This window comes from Eretmochelys imbricata, chromosome 3, assembly GCF_965152235.1.
Source record: "Eretmochelys imbricata isolate rEreImb1 chromosome 3, rEreImb1.hap1, whole genome shotgun sequence".
NCBI lineage: Eukaryota > Metazoa > Chordata > Testudines > Cheloniidae > Eretmochelys > Eretmochelys imbricata.
This window is the reverse complement of record NC_135574.1, coordinates 203973128-203989914: the sequence shown is the minus strand read 5'-3', so window position 1 is coordinate 203989914 and position 16787 is coordinate 203973128. Positions and strand designations below refer to the sequence as shown.

Below are 16787 nucleotides of genomic sequence, written 5' to 3'. Positions count from 1 at the left end.
ACCACCTTTTACCAGTGACAGAGGGCGGGGAGTCCCTGACTGTAACCATGGCAACGTGGTGGGGCGGGGCATCGACCCTATGATTGGTGTTACTACCGGAAGCGGAAATAACACAAGGTTGGCGCCAAAGTAGAATGGCTAAGGCGTATCAATGGGTCTGGCCTGGCACAGCGGGCGCTACGGTGAGCTCTGGGCCGCTACATGTCCTTCGCCTGACGCGGGGGCGCTGTGGACGGGGCTCCGCGTGGGACACGCGCGTTACTCCGCCAGCAGCGCCTGCCGGCCTGTGGCACCCGCCGCGGCGCCCCCATCGCGTTGGGGCTGGGAGCAGCCCGCCAGCGCCAGGCCTCTGCTTGGTGCCCGCTTGGCGGCTAGCCCCCGGCCTGAATGCTGGGATCTTACTGATCAGATCTCTGTCCTTTGGGGGGTTGGTTCGGAGCCTTGGGGCCGCACTCGGGCTCCTTTCTTCCTGGGCAAAGATGGGGGCTAGCCTCGGGTGCTAACAGGCCTGGCCTGCACCTAAATCTAGCTACCTTGCTGGGAGCCGTGGAAAAAGCCTGTGCCCTGAGCACTGTGATCAGTCCCACCTCACCCCCTTGTGTGGACACAGCTGGGGCGGATGATTCTTCCCTTCACCCAGCAACTGCCAGAGAGGTGAGTTATCTTTATTGCCGGAAGAAAACTGTTCCATCCATCTAGGAAGCACCTGTGTTACCGTGGTTCAGCTGGCCTTACCCTTACACTGATAAACCCGGAAACTCTCACCTGATCATTTTCCTCCAGGCGAAACTGAGAGTTGGCCATGCTGCAGATGGGAGGCAACAAGGGGTCGTGGTTTGTGCAATTAAATAGACTTATTTTATTTGCAGGTGTAACAAAGCATCTGGGTAAATATTCTTAGGGATTAAAGGAGAAGTAGTGACGAGGCATCTACAAGTAATGGCCATGTGATAAGAAAACCGGTTAGTAAATGTTCCTGTATGACAACTTTCCTGTCCATGGTAAATGAACACTTCTTTCCTTATCTCAATTCTCATTTTAAGAGCATCTGGTCACAGGATTTAGGAACGTGAATTTATCTGTCCATGTGGTTTACTAGAACAAAGATGCCTAGCCTTTGTCTTCTGTTTAGGTTAGGATAACAGGATCTTCTGACTTTAGATCAGTGTTTCTTAAAGTGTAGGATGGGTCACGACAGATTTGTTCGGAATGGAAGCGAGCAGACCGGTTTCTAAATTGTTTTCCAGAGTTCCAGTTTTCATTTAAAAAAAAAAAAGCCACTTTCTAGCTGTTGTGGTCACAAAGAAAACTTTCAAAACATGAAGCAAATGTAATTATCTGATACATCTGCCTGAGTTTGCAGAGAGCCTGAAAAAAGCCCTGAGGGGTGAATTGTCCCATGCATTTCAATGGGTGCTACCTTAGATGTCAATGTTGTTATCTATTTACTGCTCATCAAAGCATATAAGAATGGAGAAAAAATATTTTATTAGGAAAATATATAGCAGTGTTTCCCTGTGTCTGCATGGTGGGGCTGGGTGTGTGTGCACAGGACTAGCTGGAAGGGTACTGAAGATGTATCAATTAAGATGTGTAGACTTTTAGCAGCACATGACAGGAACAGTTAATTTCATTTTTCTGAAGTGGGGCTCAGCTTTCAAAAGTTTGAGAAACGCTGCTTAGATTCAGCTCTTTGTTCCCCAAACCTATCTGCATAAGAGAGAGGCACTTACATGATCCATATCTTCATGGTATCTGAGAACCTAGATAAATTCCAACTCTAGTTGAAATCACTAAAGAGTATAAATGAGAAAAAATACATTCTGCACTTGCAATCTTTATTTGTCATGAGGAGGCTGGGCAGCCAGCCAATGTTTTATAGAATTTGATGGAGTTAACCTCACATCCAATGTGAGTATGTAGCCAATTGTACTTCCATCACCTGTTGTTTTGAGAAGGGAGGATCCTGAACTCATTCCACATATGGCTGGTCCTCTCTCTTTTTTTAAAAAATGAATGACAATATACTAATAACTCTTGGTTAAATTGTTCTAATCATCATAAATTATTACTATAAATCTTCCTTGACAGTCTTATCCTATCAGTTTAATCCAATTTCCAGATTCAGTCACATGGTAACATGAGTAACGAATTAAGAGGTAAAGGGTCTGGACGAGGAAGAGGTGGCTTTCAAGGCTGGAGAGGAAGATGGCGAGGAAGAGGAGATGGAGGAAGAGACTGGAAAAGAAACACTGGAAAGTCTGAGTCTGGTAAATTGGTTCTACATAACAGATTATCATTAATCTCTGATGCTAGAATCCAATCATAGAGCATTTTAAAGTAGCAGTGCGTGTTTACCTGCTCTTGTGTGCAATAGCTGCAGCTGTTTGCTTACCAGTGCTCTAAACCGCAACTGACGAAGTTTGAGATGCTACTGTACTTACACTGCTTTAACCAATCTTATTTTCATACTTTTCAGCACAACCTCGATTAATTCAGTCCACACTGGACCAGATTACTCCGTATAAAGGCTGGAAGCTTTATTTCTCTGAAGGTATATTAAATAATTTAGAATAAATATTTTACCTCCCATTTCCTCCTAGATTTGTGTATTATAGGAGGGAAAATAGATTAGAGGGTTGAAGAAATGAGTGACATTACAGTTCATTCTTAGACCCTTTTTAATACTTTTTTTTTTAAGGTGCAGTAAAGGAAGATGGTAATTTAAAAATGTAAATAATTTGGTCCCCTAAACATGGAGGGAGACATGAGCAAATCCTCCTTTTTTCTGCCCTTTTTTTGCAATCTTAGCCTTTGCCTATCTGAAGTTCTAATTAATCTTAAGTAGCTTTGTGATTTCCATCTAAGCCAGTGATTCTGGGTCTTGGTTGCACTCCACGATCCTTTGAGTTGGCTGCTGTGACAACAGCTTTGAAATACCGCGATAGCTAATGGAGAAGATCCAGGAGTGTATACGGATCCTGAAAGACTTGCATACTCTCACGCAAGAACTCTATCTCCAAATTAGATGGACTGTTGGCCAGTATTGCCAGGGGATAAGTGTTATCTACTGCTCATAGTCCCCCTATCCAAACAAATGCAAATGAACAACTTGCAATCTCTGTGTGAGCCAAGGCTTGGAAATGAGTGCTGTATAACGTAAAATGCGCTCCATCTTCATCCAACTATGTTAAACCAAAGCCAAAATATTGAAGAAATTCTGATGCTCAACAATCGGATTGCAGTTCACAAATCATAGTAAATCTGCGGTCTGCTGGAGATGCAATTACTTACTGTAATGCCTCACCATCAGCCTTCTGTTGGTCGTGCTTGCCTCACCATCAGCCTTCTGTTGGTCGTGCTTCATGATAGTCCCCCACATGGACAACCATCTGCACCCCACAACTGAGAAGCATTAAAATACCCCTTCCATTAAATTTTACTTCCTTTGCTTTGAGGATTGATCCCACATCATCCTAGCTCATAGTTCTTAACTTAGAAGAACAGGAGTATTACTGAGACATTCCCCAATCTTGGCGCACAAACATAATGGGGAAAATATCACCCTTTCTAGGAAAGGCAACCTGAACCTATTTTACCAGTCCTGTGAAATGCTGCAAAACATCATCATGATGGCATAAGACCTGCTATGACCATATCTTATTATAGGTCCACGTCTTACAAGTTGGTACAGTTGGCATCCCTTCCCCACCTAACTTTCCTTTCTCTTCCTTTCTTTTCTGTCTCATTAACTCTAATTGTATTGTGATAAACTCAAGAAATTATTGTATCCAGTCCTCTGAAGGAAGGTGGCTGTGCTTGAGAGAAAGGTGCAAAAACCATGGAGGGTAAAGTGTATGTGGAAGAAACCTCATAAAAGGATTATTTAAATAAATACCCTTATTGATTTTTTTAAAAAAATCAATGTCTTTAATGGATGAATTGGTTTCTATAATAAATTCTTCTAATTACAAATAAAGCATATGATGTATTGATGTAGATATTTATCTTTGGGTTAATTACTAATGCGAAGTGTATCTGATTAGCGTTTGATGACAGCTCTCCTTTTGTCCAGAAGATTCAAGCATTTGAAAAGTTTTTTACACGTCACATTGAACTTTATGATAAGGTAAGACACCCACAACTGTTGCTACAATAGCATAATAGATCTGTATATATTTTCTTGGTCTATATTTCAATTACAATATCTCAAGAATAATATTAATCAAAACCTTTTGTTTTATCTCCGTGAAATGTGTTCTATAACTTGAAATGTTTTGTAGGATGAAATAGAAAGAAAAGGGAGTATTCTTGTGGATTACAAAGAGCTGATACAAGATAAAGAGTTAATTGAATTGATACCAAGTATATCTACTGATATAAGGGATATGCCTCAGAAAATATTGGACTGCATGGGTTTGGCAATACATCAGGTAAATATGGACTTCAAATAGATGTTAAGTAGTAGGATGTATTTGTGTAATTATGGGTTGTACTTTAAGTTTTAATCCACATTTATACAGAAGACCAGTGCTCACTGTTAGAAGGGTTTTTAACCAGAAACAAACGTATAATTATTACAACTACGAAAGTTTCAATTGGTGTCTTTAAACTCTTTATTAAATTTAGAAATAGTGACTTTTTAAATAATTAGTTTATTCTTAAAGGTTGGTAGTTCTGAAGTGTGCGGCTTTCAAAAGATGATGTGAACCCCAAGTAAATTTTGCAGGATTGAGGCCTTCATTTTTAAAGATTAAACAGTTTAATTTAATGCATCAAGTTTCCTGGGCCAAAAATTTTACCTAATTTACAATTGTTATGAGTAGCAGTAGAAGAAGTAAGTCCTCCAAATGTTAAATATGTAGGTTTTCTGACTTATAACAATCTACTGCTTCACTGAAAAACAAGCAAACAAAAAACCGTCTTCCTCTCTCCACCATTTTTGTGCGTCTTACAAAATCATATCTTGATAATACTTTGGGTTTAGTGAGCTATACCTCATTATTTTTTTTTATTCCCATTTTTTAAAATGGGACACGGAGTCACAGATGTTTAAGTACTTGTTCAAAGTCACACAGGAAGCTCATAAGAAAACGGTGAATAGACCCTAGATCTCCTGGTTCTCAGTCCTTTGCTTTAAAAAGGCTAGCCATCTTACGCTGGTTCTGCAGTAGCAGCAAATATACTCACAGATCTGCTGAGATTAATGGTATCCGTACATGCACATAGTTTAGAATTCGAGGTTACTCTGTGCAGTAGCCAAGAAAAAAAGATATCAAGTATTTTCAGAGGTGAAATATAAGTAACAGTGAGCCTATCGTCCTCAGGCCTGTAAGATATTCAGCTTAGCTAAACAAGGCCTGAGGCCTGAAACCGGTTGGCATGATTAGTTGACCGGAAGGTAGATAACCGTGTACTAGTAAAGTGTAAGATTACAGTGAAAGATGTGTTAAGTGCTGATGTTCTGGAAACTATGCAGCAATAGACTGAAAAATATGCTGCAATGTGCCATTTAATACTGCAAGATGCCAGATAGTAACATTTTGCAGGATTCTGTTATAACCTCAAGTTGCTGTGATATCCCATTGGCATAGATGTTAAGGAGAAAAAGGGGAGCTAAAGGCATAGCAAATGAGAAATGGAACACCCCTAAATTAGTGGGGTGTGAAAGTATGGATAAGGAGAAGGGAGCTGGAACCTATATGCATATGTATGAATCTCAGCAGGCATAAGCATAACTCAGAATGAAGAGGTGTTGCCTTGCCTGTGTGCTGGGAGTAGATGCATTGGGTGATGCCAAGATGACAGCCACAGGGGATTATCACGACGACGATGAGGAGGAGGAGGAAGATGATGATTGGCACTCTAGGATCTCCCAGTGGGAGATGTGAGCAATGTAAATCTTAGGGCTAAACACTTTTGCGCTATCTACTATCATATTTCAGTGTTATGGGATTGTTTATCTGCTTAGTGGATTTGTTAATGAAGGGACTTGTGACAAATTGGAATGATTTATCATGTGGTTGTAGGGTCTCTTATTTTAGTGATGCGGATAATATTCCTGATGCTGTAGTCCTCAGGAGACCAAACCTTTTTTGATGACTGCAGTCAGAGATTAATCAAACAATCGCCAATCCATTGATAAGGCTACAATGCGTTACTTTTTTTTTTTTATTAAAAACAAAGATGTTAATTTAAGATCCATGTGAAATATGAAAGGAAAATCTGTGGTTGTCAAATGGAAAAGCGCAAAAGCAGTAAAATAATCCCATTGGTTGGGCTTAATAGTCAATGAGACCTTCTGCAGAGTTGTGTAGAGGTTTAAAACTGCAGGATAAGGTAGCAAAACTCAACTGCAAATGAACTATCAGGCCACACCCAGGGAGGAGAGCAGCATGTTAAAGGAGAACACCGTAAAAACTCCCACTTCAACAAATACTATTACCCGTTCCTTGAAGCTGGTTCTTCTGAGCCTGTGTTTATTTTTTCTTGTCTATCTAGGTATTAACTAAGGACCTGGAAAGGTATGCAGCTGAACTTCAGGAACAAGAAGGATTACCAATTGATGAAGAACCTATAATAAATGTGCCACATATTCATGCAAGGTAAAGGATGTTCTGTGTTAATTTGAAAGATTTATTTGCCCAGAGAAAGTAAGAAACTCTCATGGAAAATTGCCATTAAATGTTGGTCCTTTCTGTGCTGCAAGACTGAAATATGTGTTAAACCGTGGCTGGGGTTTACTGTGTTATTACAGGGTCCCCATATATGGTAGTTTCTATAGAGTAAATGGAACCTAAGAGTGTTTGCTATGTATGTGTGTGTATGCTATGTATTCTCTTTATAGTTTGGGAATTCTGAACATTAGAATTTGACTGGGCAGCCTTCACTTCCTCTTAGGGTAATAGGAGTTAATGGTTGTGTCATGTATTCTGGGGAGAGGTTAGATTTGCAATAAAACATTAGATTTGTCTTCTGTTGATAAAACCTTTCCTCTGGCTGTATCTCTTTTTGTGTTTAGTACATACATGCATATTTGATAACAAGATTCTTTGTTCTTTAAAGGTAATGAGTTTTAAAGTTGTGTGGTAACCTTTTTATGTAGGGTGTACAACTATGACCCGTTGACTCAACTGAAGAATGTTCGGGCTAATTGTTATGGGAAGTATGTTGCCCTGCGTGGCACTGTCGTGCGTGTCAGCAACATTAAGCCTCTATGCACCAAGATGGCCTTTATATGCAGCACATGTGGGTATATTCAGAGTTTTCCTCTGCCTGATGGAAAATATACCCTTCCCACAAAGGTAATTTAAAATACTTATATCTTAAAACCTTCCTCCCCTTTGCTATCTCCTGTATTTGGAAACTGTCAACACGTGTGGTGTTTAGATTTTAAAAAGTAGTTTATAGGATTTAAAGAGGGATGAAATGGATTTAATACTTCAGCAAAGTTAGAATAAGTTACTGACCCACAAAAATCACTGTATATCCCAATGTTACTGTAAGTCTTCATCATATGAGGTAGGTATTTTAAAAAAAAAAAAAAGTTTCCTTGATTTTTGGGTACCACTAAAATGGAAAACCAAAAGTATAGAAACTTCCACAAATTTAAAAGAATTCCTCTCTTCTCCCCTCCCTGAACCCATTCCCACCCCATTTTAGAAAGGGCTAGTCAGTGTTCTGACTGTATTGGGCAATTTTATCTAGGACTGCAGCTGGCTGGAAAATGTAAATCCCTTCCTGTGAAAAATTTGAAATGTTTCATGGGGGGAAGGTTTGTCCCAAATTGGGATGAAAAGTAAATATTGAAATATTTTTGCGGAAATGAAATTTTTCTGGAAAATCCCTTTCAGGACTACCAAATAGATTTTTTTCACTTTGCTGGCTGCCCACCACAGGCTTTTTGGCTGGCTGGCGAGCTGCCCAGGAGGCAGCCCAGGAGCTGGCCAGCTGCAGAGCCTGAGGAGCCCATGGGTGTGTCTACACTGCAAAACAAAAAACCAAACACCTGCGGCAGTGATTCTCAGAGCCCGGGTCTACAGACTTGGGCTCACAGAACTTGTACTGTGGTGCTAAAAAGAGCCAGGTAGACAGTCATGCTTGGGCTGGAGCTCAGCCTCTGAAGCCCAGGGAGGAGTGGTGGGTTTCAGAGCCTGAGCTCCAGCCTGAGCCAGAATGTCTACATAGCTATTTTGAGCACCACAATGCCAACCTGAGTCTGCAGACCTGAGCTCTAAGATTTGCTGCTGTGAGGTTTTGTTGTTTTTAGTTTTGTTTTGGCTGTGAAGACATACCACATTCACCAGCTCCATGAGGTGTCTGCCAGGCTGTAAAGGAACTAAGGAGCAGCGGGCGGGCAGGTTTCCAGGAAACCAGGCACTTGGTTTCTGTCTAAAGTTTTGATGGAACCAACATGTTTGCATAGAACATTTTGATTTTGTTGAATCAGCATTTTCCAACAGAAAACTTTTGACCAGCTCTCTCCGGGATTTTGTATTTCAGTTTTGTTGTTCTTCCTACCTTGATCTAAGACCCCACAAGACATATATACAAAATAATAATGAGGTAACTGTCTAGTAGTATTATTATGTGACCAAGTGCAAAGTTTTCTCTTCTGAAGGGACCTGAAAATAAAAATAACAGACACAAAAGATGCAGTATTAACATTGTGGTTTTTTTTTCTAGTGCCTAGGAGTTAAGATCGGTTCTGGTCTGGTTCTGTTCAGTATCTTCATCAATGATTTAAATAATGGCATAGAGAGTACACTTATAAAGCTTGTGGATGATACCAGGCTGGGAGGGGTTGCAAGTGCTCTGGAGGATAGGATTAGAATTCAAAATGATCTGGACAAACTGGAGAAATGATCTGAAGTAAATAGGATGAAATTCAATAAGGACAAATGCAAAGTACTCCCTTGAGGAAGGAACAATCAGTTGCACACATACAAAATGGGAAATGACTGCCCAGGAAGGAGTATTGCGGAAAGGGGTCTGGGGGTCATAGTGGACCACAAGCTAAATATGAGTGAACAGCATAACGCTGTTGCAAAAAAAGCAAACATCATTCTGGGATGTATTAGCCGGAGTGTTGTAAGCAAGACACAAGAAGTAATTCTTCTGCTCCACTCCGCGCTGATTAGGCCTCATTTGGAGTATTGTGTCCCCAGTTCTGGGCGCCACATTTCAGGAAAGAGGTGGACAAATTGGAGAGAGTCCAGAGAAGAGCAACAAAAATGATTAAAGGTCTAGAAAACATGAGCTATGAGGGAAGATTGAAAAAATTGGGTTTGTTTAGTCTGGAGAAGAGAAGACTGAGAAGGGACACAATGATAACATTTCAAGTATATAAAAGGTTGTTACAAAGAGGAGGGAGGAAAAATTGTTCTTCTTAACTTCTGAGGATAGGACAAGAAGCAATGGGCTTACATTGCAGCAAGGGCGGTTTAGGTTGGACATTAGGAAAAACTTCCTTACTGTCAGGGTGGTTAAGCACTGGAATAAATTGCCTAGGGAGGTTGTGTAATCTCCATCATTGGGGATTTTTAAGAGCAAGTTGGACAAACATCTGTCAGGGATAATAATACTTGGTCTAGATAATACTTAGTCCTGCCTTGAGTGCAGGGGACTGAACTAGATGACCTCTCGAGGTCCTTTCCAGTTCTATGATTCATGATTCTAACCCTGATCTATACCCATTAAAGTTGTATCTGAAATGAAGGAGAAACGTGGAAAAAAGAGGATGGGGGGAATTCTAATGCTAGGTGTTTAAACGACTATGTGACAGTCTTCCGTTAATTATACCCATGCCAGTTGTTATCCCTAATCTAAGCTTAACTGAAGGTTTTCTTTTTATATGCTACTAATGAGCTGCACACAGAGTACTGTTGTTTTTCAAAATCAAATAAGGCACCTTAAACTATTGTAATAAAGAGCATAATTTTCTTTATCAATCCTGATCACGAATTAATACTGTTACAGTGTCCTCTGCCTGAGTGCCATGGACGATCGTTCGCCGCAGATAGAAGCTCTCCTTTAACAATTACGGTGGACTGGCAGTCTATTAAGTAAGCAACTTTAAAGTGTCTGATCCTTTCACAAACAAATTTAGTTTAACAGATTTGAAAGGATATCACATTACTAAAGCAAATGTGCATTTTTATTCATATTATCCATTGTGTAAAAACAAGCACTGATCAAAAGAATATGCTACAAAATAATTGTTTCACCAAAGCACTATTCCATATTATATATTGTCCCTACTCAGTATAATAAGTTCATTGAAATTCTTCTTATCTTGACTATGGCTTCACTGTGAACTGTTTCAGGTCATGCTATGAACATGATTGCATCCATTCTATAAATGTGATCACATCCATTATAAAGTACCTTCTGTAATGAATGAGTTGTAAGGAAAACATCACAGTGGTTGGCTAGCAGGGTGCTGTTACATGACACCTGTCAACTGAGAAAGTTGAATGAGTTGTATTGAATTTTAGTGTCAAAATCTTGGTTTAAAGTTGTATTGAAAAAACACAAGCTAACCTGAACAGGAATAAAGTACAGATATTTAAATTGTTTCCCTATTTTTCTGCTCTCTACATCAATCAAGTAAATAGCTCACAATTTAAGGTATATCTGTGGCAGGGATTGGCTTTGTCTATTTGTACAAGAATAGAAAAAATTGGGCCCTTAGGTATTACTGCAGTAGAAATAAATAATATAAATGTCAAGTGTTCCTTCTAGTCTAAACTAATCAAAACTATTTCTGAAATTGATTTTTTACAATTTTTTTTAGAACAGATGTAAAATTAAGTAGCACAGTATTTGGAAAAGCTCTTCGGCCCTATTCCAGCAAGGCTGAATTTTTGCATTTGTGGGTTGACTTCAGTGGGGACTACTCAGGGTGAAATCCTAGCCTCATTGAAGTGAATGGGAGTTTTACTGTTGACTTCAGAGGGGCCAGGATTTCTCTGTGTGTGTGTGTGTGTGTGTGTGTGTGTGTGTGTGTGTGTGTTTAAAATTAAGTGTGTGTGTGTATATATTGCAGAATTGGTGTCCTAATTTGTTTGCATTGTGGGTTTGTGGCTCTTTTGGTACAGTACCTCCATTGTTAGACAACTTCTGTGGTAATCTGACAGATGGATGTTATCAGGGGGACTGAGTAACTGGATATCCTGTGCCTTCCTAATATCCGTATAGTGTCTCAGAAGTCATATTTTATACTTGCTGTAACCCTGCCTTCTTTTAAAGTAACACATTTTAAAAGAATGTAACCTGTTTATAGTAAACTACAAAAACTACAGCAATGTTAAGGGTCTGACTTAGACCTATGAAATAAAACAAAAAATTTTATTATTTTACTACTATAAAAATAGACTGTGAAAATGTCACCTTGTTGCTCAGCAACAGATCTGCTCCCTATGTATAATCAGTCCTACCTGTTCACTTCGGTGACTAAAATAAATTCTTCCTTGTTCAGGCTCTCTATTCTTATGCTCTACCTCTGCTGTGAAGTTGAAAAGATAGGATCAGACCTGTCAATCACCAGGCAAGGGGCTATGTCTCTCCTTCAGGAACACAACACAACTGACAGTACAGACTGCCTCCTAATAGTAGCCAGAGGTGGTTCCCAGATCTCCTGCTTTACCTGAAATACAGAGTATAGGAAATGCTTCAAAAGATTCAAATTTGGTTCCAAAATGACCCTTCTGCTTGTCTCAGCTGGTAATCTTTGTGGGCTCTTTTTCAGGGCACAGGAAGTTTGCTCCACTTTTTTCCAGGAGCTGGTCTCTTCCCCATCCCAAGCAAGAAAAAGCCTCACATGCAACTCCTCTGCAGCCTTTGCTCTAGGGAGCCACTTTTTGCCTGCCTGCTTTGGCTTCCAGCCTCAGCCATACTGCTGGGACTGATAGGTGCATTTCCTATTAGTATGCAGCACCTGTGTTCTGGGATGCAGTACTCTTTCACAAGCTAGTGTGCTCCAAACCTACTTGTGAAAGGGGGCTATCTCCTATGCAGTTGCTGAGCCTGAAAGCAGACTCGAAAGGTATGTCTACACAGCAAATAAAAACCTGCAGCTGGCCTGTGCTATTTGACTCTGGCTCGTGGGGTTGGGCTGGGGGGCTGTTTCATTGCTGTGTAGACTTCTGGGCTTGAGTTGGAACCTGAGCTCTGGGACCTTCCCACCTCTCAGGAAAAGTGCAACTGTGCTGGTGCATCTGCAGAGGGTGATAGCAACTACTGTAAGGCTTAGGGGGTGTTATGCCCTCAAGGTTTACCCAGCCATTCTGTGACTTTACTGCTGCCCTCCTGAAGGAGTAAGGGGTTGGGAGCAAGTCATAATTAAGACTTATGGATTGGGGGATGGAGGAGCAATAACGTATAAAAATTGCTTTTCTCCCCTCTGTTCTCCCCCAAAAGCTGAAATTAGGGGGAGCTGGCTCCTGCATTTAGAAGGATGTGTATTTAATTTTGAAGGTTATAAAATGAATATTCCACATGATAGATAAAGACTGGGGGAAAAGAATATTTAAAGGATGGATATATATATTTATAAATAAATGTAAACATATTTAGAAGGGAAAGAAAATTCACTGAAGCAAGTAGAAAAGGAGTACTTGTGGCACCTTAGAGACTAACCAATTTATTTGAGCATAAGCTTTCGTGAGCTACAGCTCACTTCATCGGATGCATACTGTGGATCTTCTGTATTTTCCACAGTATGCATCCGATGAAGTGAGCTGTAGCTCACGAAAACTTATGCTCAAATATATTGGTTAGTCTCTAAGGTGCCACAAGTCCTCCTTTTCTTTTTGCGAATACAGACTAACACGGCTGTTGTTCTGAAAACTGAAGCAAGTGTAACTCATTTCTATGTTGGAAAGTATAGAAGAGCTACAGTAGCCTACAGTGCAAATTATCATTTATTATTTGTATTTTGGTAGCATGTGGCGGCTGCAATCAGGAAAAACATCAGGGTTGTCCACATAAAGCTGTGATGGTAGGAAAACCAACATGGCTGTTTTGTAACCCAAGATTATACTTGACTACTACCGTAAAACTGGCAAAATTCATAAAACTATAACCCTGATTTCTCTCTCTGATAATCACCTCCAAAATTCTCCCTTTAGGATGATGTTTGCTTTGTCGTCACTCTAATATGGACTTTTTTTGAACACTTGAGCCAATTGCTGTAAACCCTTTTTTAAGTTAGAGGATGAAAATAAAACACAATATTAGTGTCATCAGCATTTCCCTGCTCACCTCATGCAGATTACTGAAAACATTTTTACAGTTTGAATTTACATGTAATTGGACCTCACTGAGTTGTAGAATTGACAGTTTTAATCTAGAGTTCATAAAGTTAGGGTTCTTTGGAAATATGCTTTGAAGTATTTGCAGAAGAAAAATTGAAGTACTTATTAAGTCTCTGGTCCTGGAAACACTTAAAACTTTTGGAATTTCCTGATTTTCTTTTAACAGCACTATTTCCAATGTTATCAGTCTGTCTTCTCCCTTCTCACCAAATCAAAAATGATTGCTTTGAAGCATAAATGTGAGGACTTTTATATAAGAACTTAAACAGAAACACTGCAGACTGGTCTTTGATATGCTGTTTGTATTTTAGGGTTCAGGAACTCATGTCAGATGATCAGCGAGAAGCAGGTCGAATTCCTCGCACAATAGAATGTGAGCTGATTCAGGATCTTGTAGACAGCTGTGTCCCAGGAGATATGGTCACGATCACAGGAATTGTTAAGGTGTCAAACACCGAAGAAGGTACAGTACATCTGGTTTGAATTTTTTCTTATCGCCTTCTGAATCTTGCACAATGCTAAACAAAAGATTACTCTTTGTTCTCTAGTTACTGATTTTTCTCTCAAAGCCTAAAGTATCACTTATTCATTGCATTTTTTTTTTTTTTTAGAAATAAGTAAAATGTATAGGGGAAAGCTGTTGAACAGATAAGGCTCTGTAGTGAAAAAGAGAGGACAAAATACGCAACTGGGAGGAGAGCAGTGTACACCTTAACATCCCCTGACCTTAACTGACTCTTGTGCAGTCGGCAGTGGGTATGTCTTGTAGCAGCACTCATGCTCTGTTAAGGATGAGGAACTGTGTCTCAACTATCAGTACAGGCTTCTCATGTTCTAGAAAGTCAGTTGGATAGAAAGATCTTCTGTCCAGAGTAAAGCAAACAAGGTGTTCAGATGGATTCCATTTTCCAGATTTGTTTCTAGAATAGTCTTATTGAGGTTAGCCACATGACGCTTTTTATCTTTCATTTGAAGGGGGTGGTTATCAAGGTTATTTAAATAAATAAATAAAAAATATTAAGGGACCTGTTATGGCTGCACATTCTTTCATGGCTTGCTTCTCTCTGCTTGAAGAAACCTTACAAATGCTCTTAACTGAGAATGTTACAAAGAATTGTCATAATCAGTTGGTGAACCATGGTGCTTTATAACCGATCAGTAATTTTCTGTTAAAAATTAAACGCTATCTGTATCTTTAACATTTTTTCTATGTTTTCTGCTACAAGATTTTTATTTTAAAAAATTGTTTTAAGAATAAAATAGTGTATTTGTTTAATTTTATAGTAGATCAGGCTAAAGACACTTAGAATGTTCAGAGAGGCACAATGCTCTCTCTGTTTCCAAGGTTAAAATTTCGAATAGAATAAAATTGATCTTGCATTTCATTCAGGCCCTGATCCAGCGAATCACTTGAGTATGTGCTGAACTTTTAGTAAATTAAACAACATTCTTTTCCCTTTTATAAAGCTCTGAATCTCAATGTGTCACCAGAAGCTTTTTCTGGCTTTTTATCAGGCTTTGAGGAAGCAGTTGTTCAAAATAGTTTCCCCTAAATTATTCAAGGGATATATCTTCTAGTATTCAGGAACTGTGATCATGGGTTAGACCTTTTAATTTGCTATATGTTATCATTACTAATATGTCCCAAGTTTTAATTAGCACATGGATTTTAATATTTCTGAATTATTTTAATCACTACCTGTGCATAACTCCAATACTTAGATAAAAACATGGCTTCCTATTTTTGACCGTCTTTGTAATCTAACAGGAGCATCTAGAAACAAAAATGACAAATGTATGTTCCTGTTGTACATTGAGGCAAACTCCGTCAGCAACGGTAAAGGACAAAAAGTAATGAATTCTGAAGATGGGACTAATCACCGAGTATGCATGGAGTTTTCACTTAAAGATCTTTATGCTGTTCAAGAGATTCAAGCTGAGGAAAATCTTTTCAAGCTAATTGTCAAGTATGTTGTCTCTCACACCTCTAGCAATTTAGATATAAAAGCACCACAGCTTTTCCCTTCTGGTACTTTCAAGTGTGTGGTTCATTATTTGCTATCCTACATCTTGATCCCTCCGAAGCAGTCCATCTGGGACAAGTAACTTAAATGAAGTACACCCTTGTGTACTTGTGCCTATATCCCTCTTTTAGTCCAAGGGTGGGAGGTGAAGTCAATCAAATATATTTGTAGTTGTTGTTGAACTTTCATTTGCCCCGGAATATAAATATTGTACTTCAAAAGAACACTGTTCTTAAAATAAGTGCATACACGTGTTCACTCCTGTGGTATCTCTTTCCTTCTGCCTTTCTTCTTTCCCCTGTTTTTCAACTGCTACACTCTTTATTTTTAGATGTCTGAGACCATTGCCTCAGCAGCTTGCACATCTTGCATGGTTCTTTTCTATGCTCTGCCTATGGAGCAGCACTGGGGGAGGGGACAGGAGAGCCAAGCTGCGGGCATGAAACAGACCATGCAGTACCACTGGAGGATTCCAGGATGCTGCAGCTAAACCCGTGGAATACAAGACCTCGTTCATACTCCAGCACAATTGAGCAATAGACTTATGATGATTAAAAGTAGTTCTGTTCCAGATATGAGTGGGTTCAGCAACCACGGTGTAACAGGTTCTCATTTGTGTGTGTACAGATTTCAGTGGAGTACTGCTCTCTATGATGACAAGCATGCTTAAGTGTCCAGAAATTTCAAGAACTTTGATAGAGCATTTAAAAAAAAAACCCAACAACCCTGGTTTTGCTGGGAATTAGACAAGAAAGTGAATTTCTATGGAACTTGTTGAGAAACTAGTTTTGTAATTGAGATGGGACAAATGGTAATAAGAGATTTCTATTAATCACATACTAATGTCAGATGTCTTGGGTTTTTCAGCTCACTTTGTCCTACTATCTATGGCCATGAGGTAAGTAATTTTAGAACTTTGCTTTCATTCTAAATTCAAACTTCCATTACAAATTTGCCTCAGTAAACTTCCAAGACCTTTTAAAGGTTGGCGAGGTGGAAAAAATGAATTTCTTTTTTAAAAGTTTATTTTTGCATAAACTGTTTTTTCTTTTTCCTGTGTCAAAACACCCATAGAAACCCCCAAATGAGAAATAAGTAGTGCATTGGGTAATGGTGGGAGTTCAGTCCCTTGTAACTTTTTTTATCTACAGGACACAATGTTTTCTTTCTGTGTCTTAATTTACTATGAAGCAATTGTTAGTAATGGTAGCTGTTGTCTAATGCTGACTAGCATTTGTATGTACCATTATAGATTGTAAAGGCAGGTTTGGCGCTGGCATTGTTTGGAGGATGCCAAAAATATGTGGATGACAAAAACAGAATTCCAGTGCGAGGAGACCCTCATCTTCTGGTGGTTGGAGATCCTGGATTAGGAAAGAGTCAAATGTTGCAAGTATGGGTTCATTTACTACTATTAAACTTAGCTAATGGAGAGAGAATGCATTTT

The 16787-nt window shown here is 39.4% G+C and overlaps 1 protein-coding gene across 4 annotated transcripts in view; it reads left to right on the top strand.

Moving 5' to 3' along the window:
- Nucleotides 1-122: 122 nt before the first annotated feature.
- MCM8 (minichromosome maintenance 8 homologous recombination repair factor) overlaps nt 123-16787 on the top strand; it is a 29242-nt gene continuing 12577 nt past the window's right edge. For 2 of the 4 annotated variants that reach the window (XM_077814101.1, XM_077814104.1), the window contains exons 1-13: nt 123-182; nt 870-1001; nt 2123-2270; nt 2480-2554; nt 4047-4129; nt 4284-4433; nt 6502-6605; nt 7106-7304; nt 9979-10064; nt 13628-13779; nt 15085-15283; nt 16208-16238; nt 16593-16733. In XM_077814101.1, coding sequence (XP_077670227.1) covers nt 981-1001; nt 2123-2270; nt 2480-2554; nt 4047-4129; nt 4284-4433; nt 6502-6605; nt 7106-7304; nt 9979-10064; nt 13628-13779; nt 15085-15283; nt 16208-16238; nt 16593-16733 — 1389 coding nt within the window. In that variant the 5' untranslated portion in view covers nt 123-182; nt 870-980. Of the gene's footprint in view, nt 183-529; nt 655-838; nt 1002-2122; nt 2271-2479; nt 2555-4046; nt 4130-4283; nt 4434-6501; nt 6606-7105; nt 7305-9978; nt 10065-13627; nt 13780-15084; nt 15284-16207; nt 16239-16592; nt 16734-16787 lie in introns of those variants that run through there. The other 2 variants (XM_077814102.1, XM_077814103.1) reach the window with 2 other exon arrangements.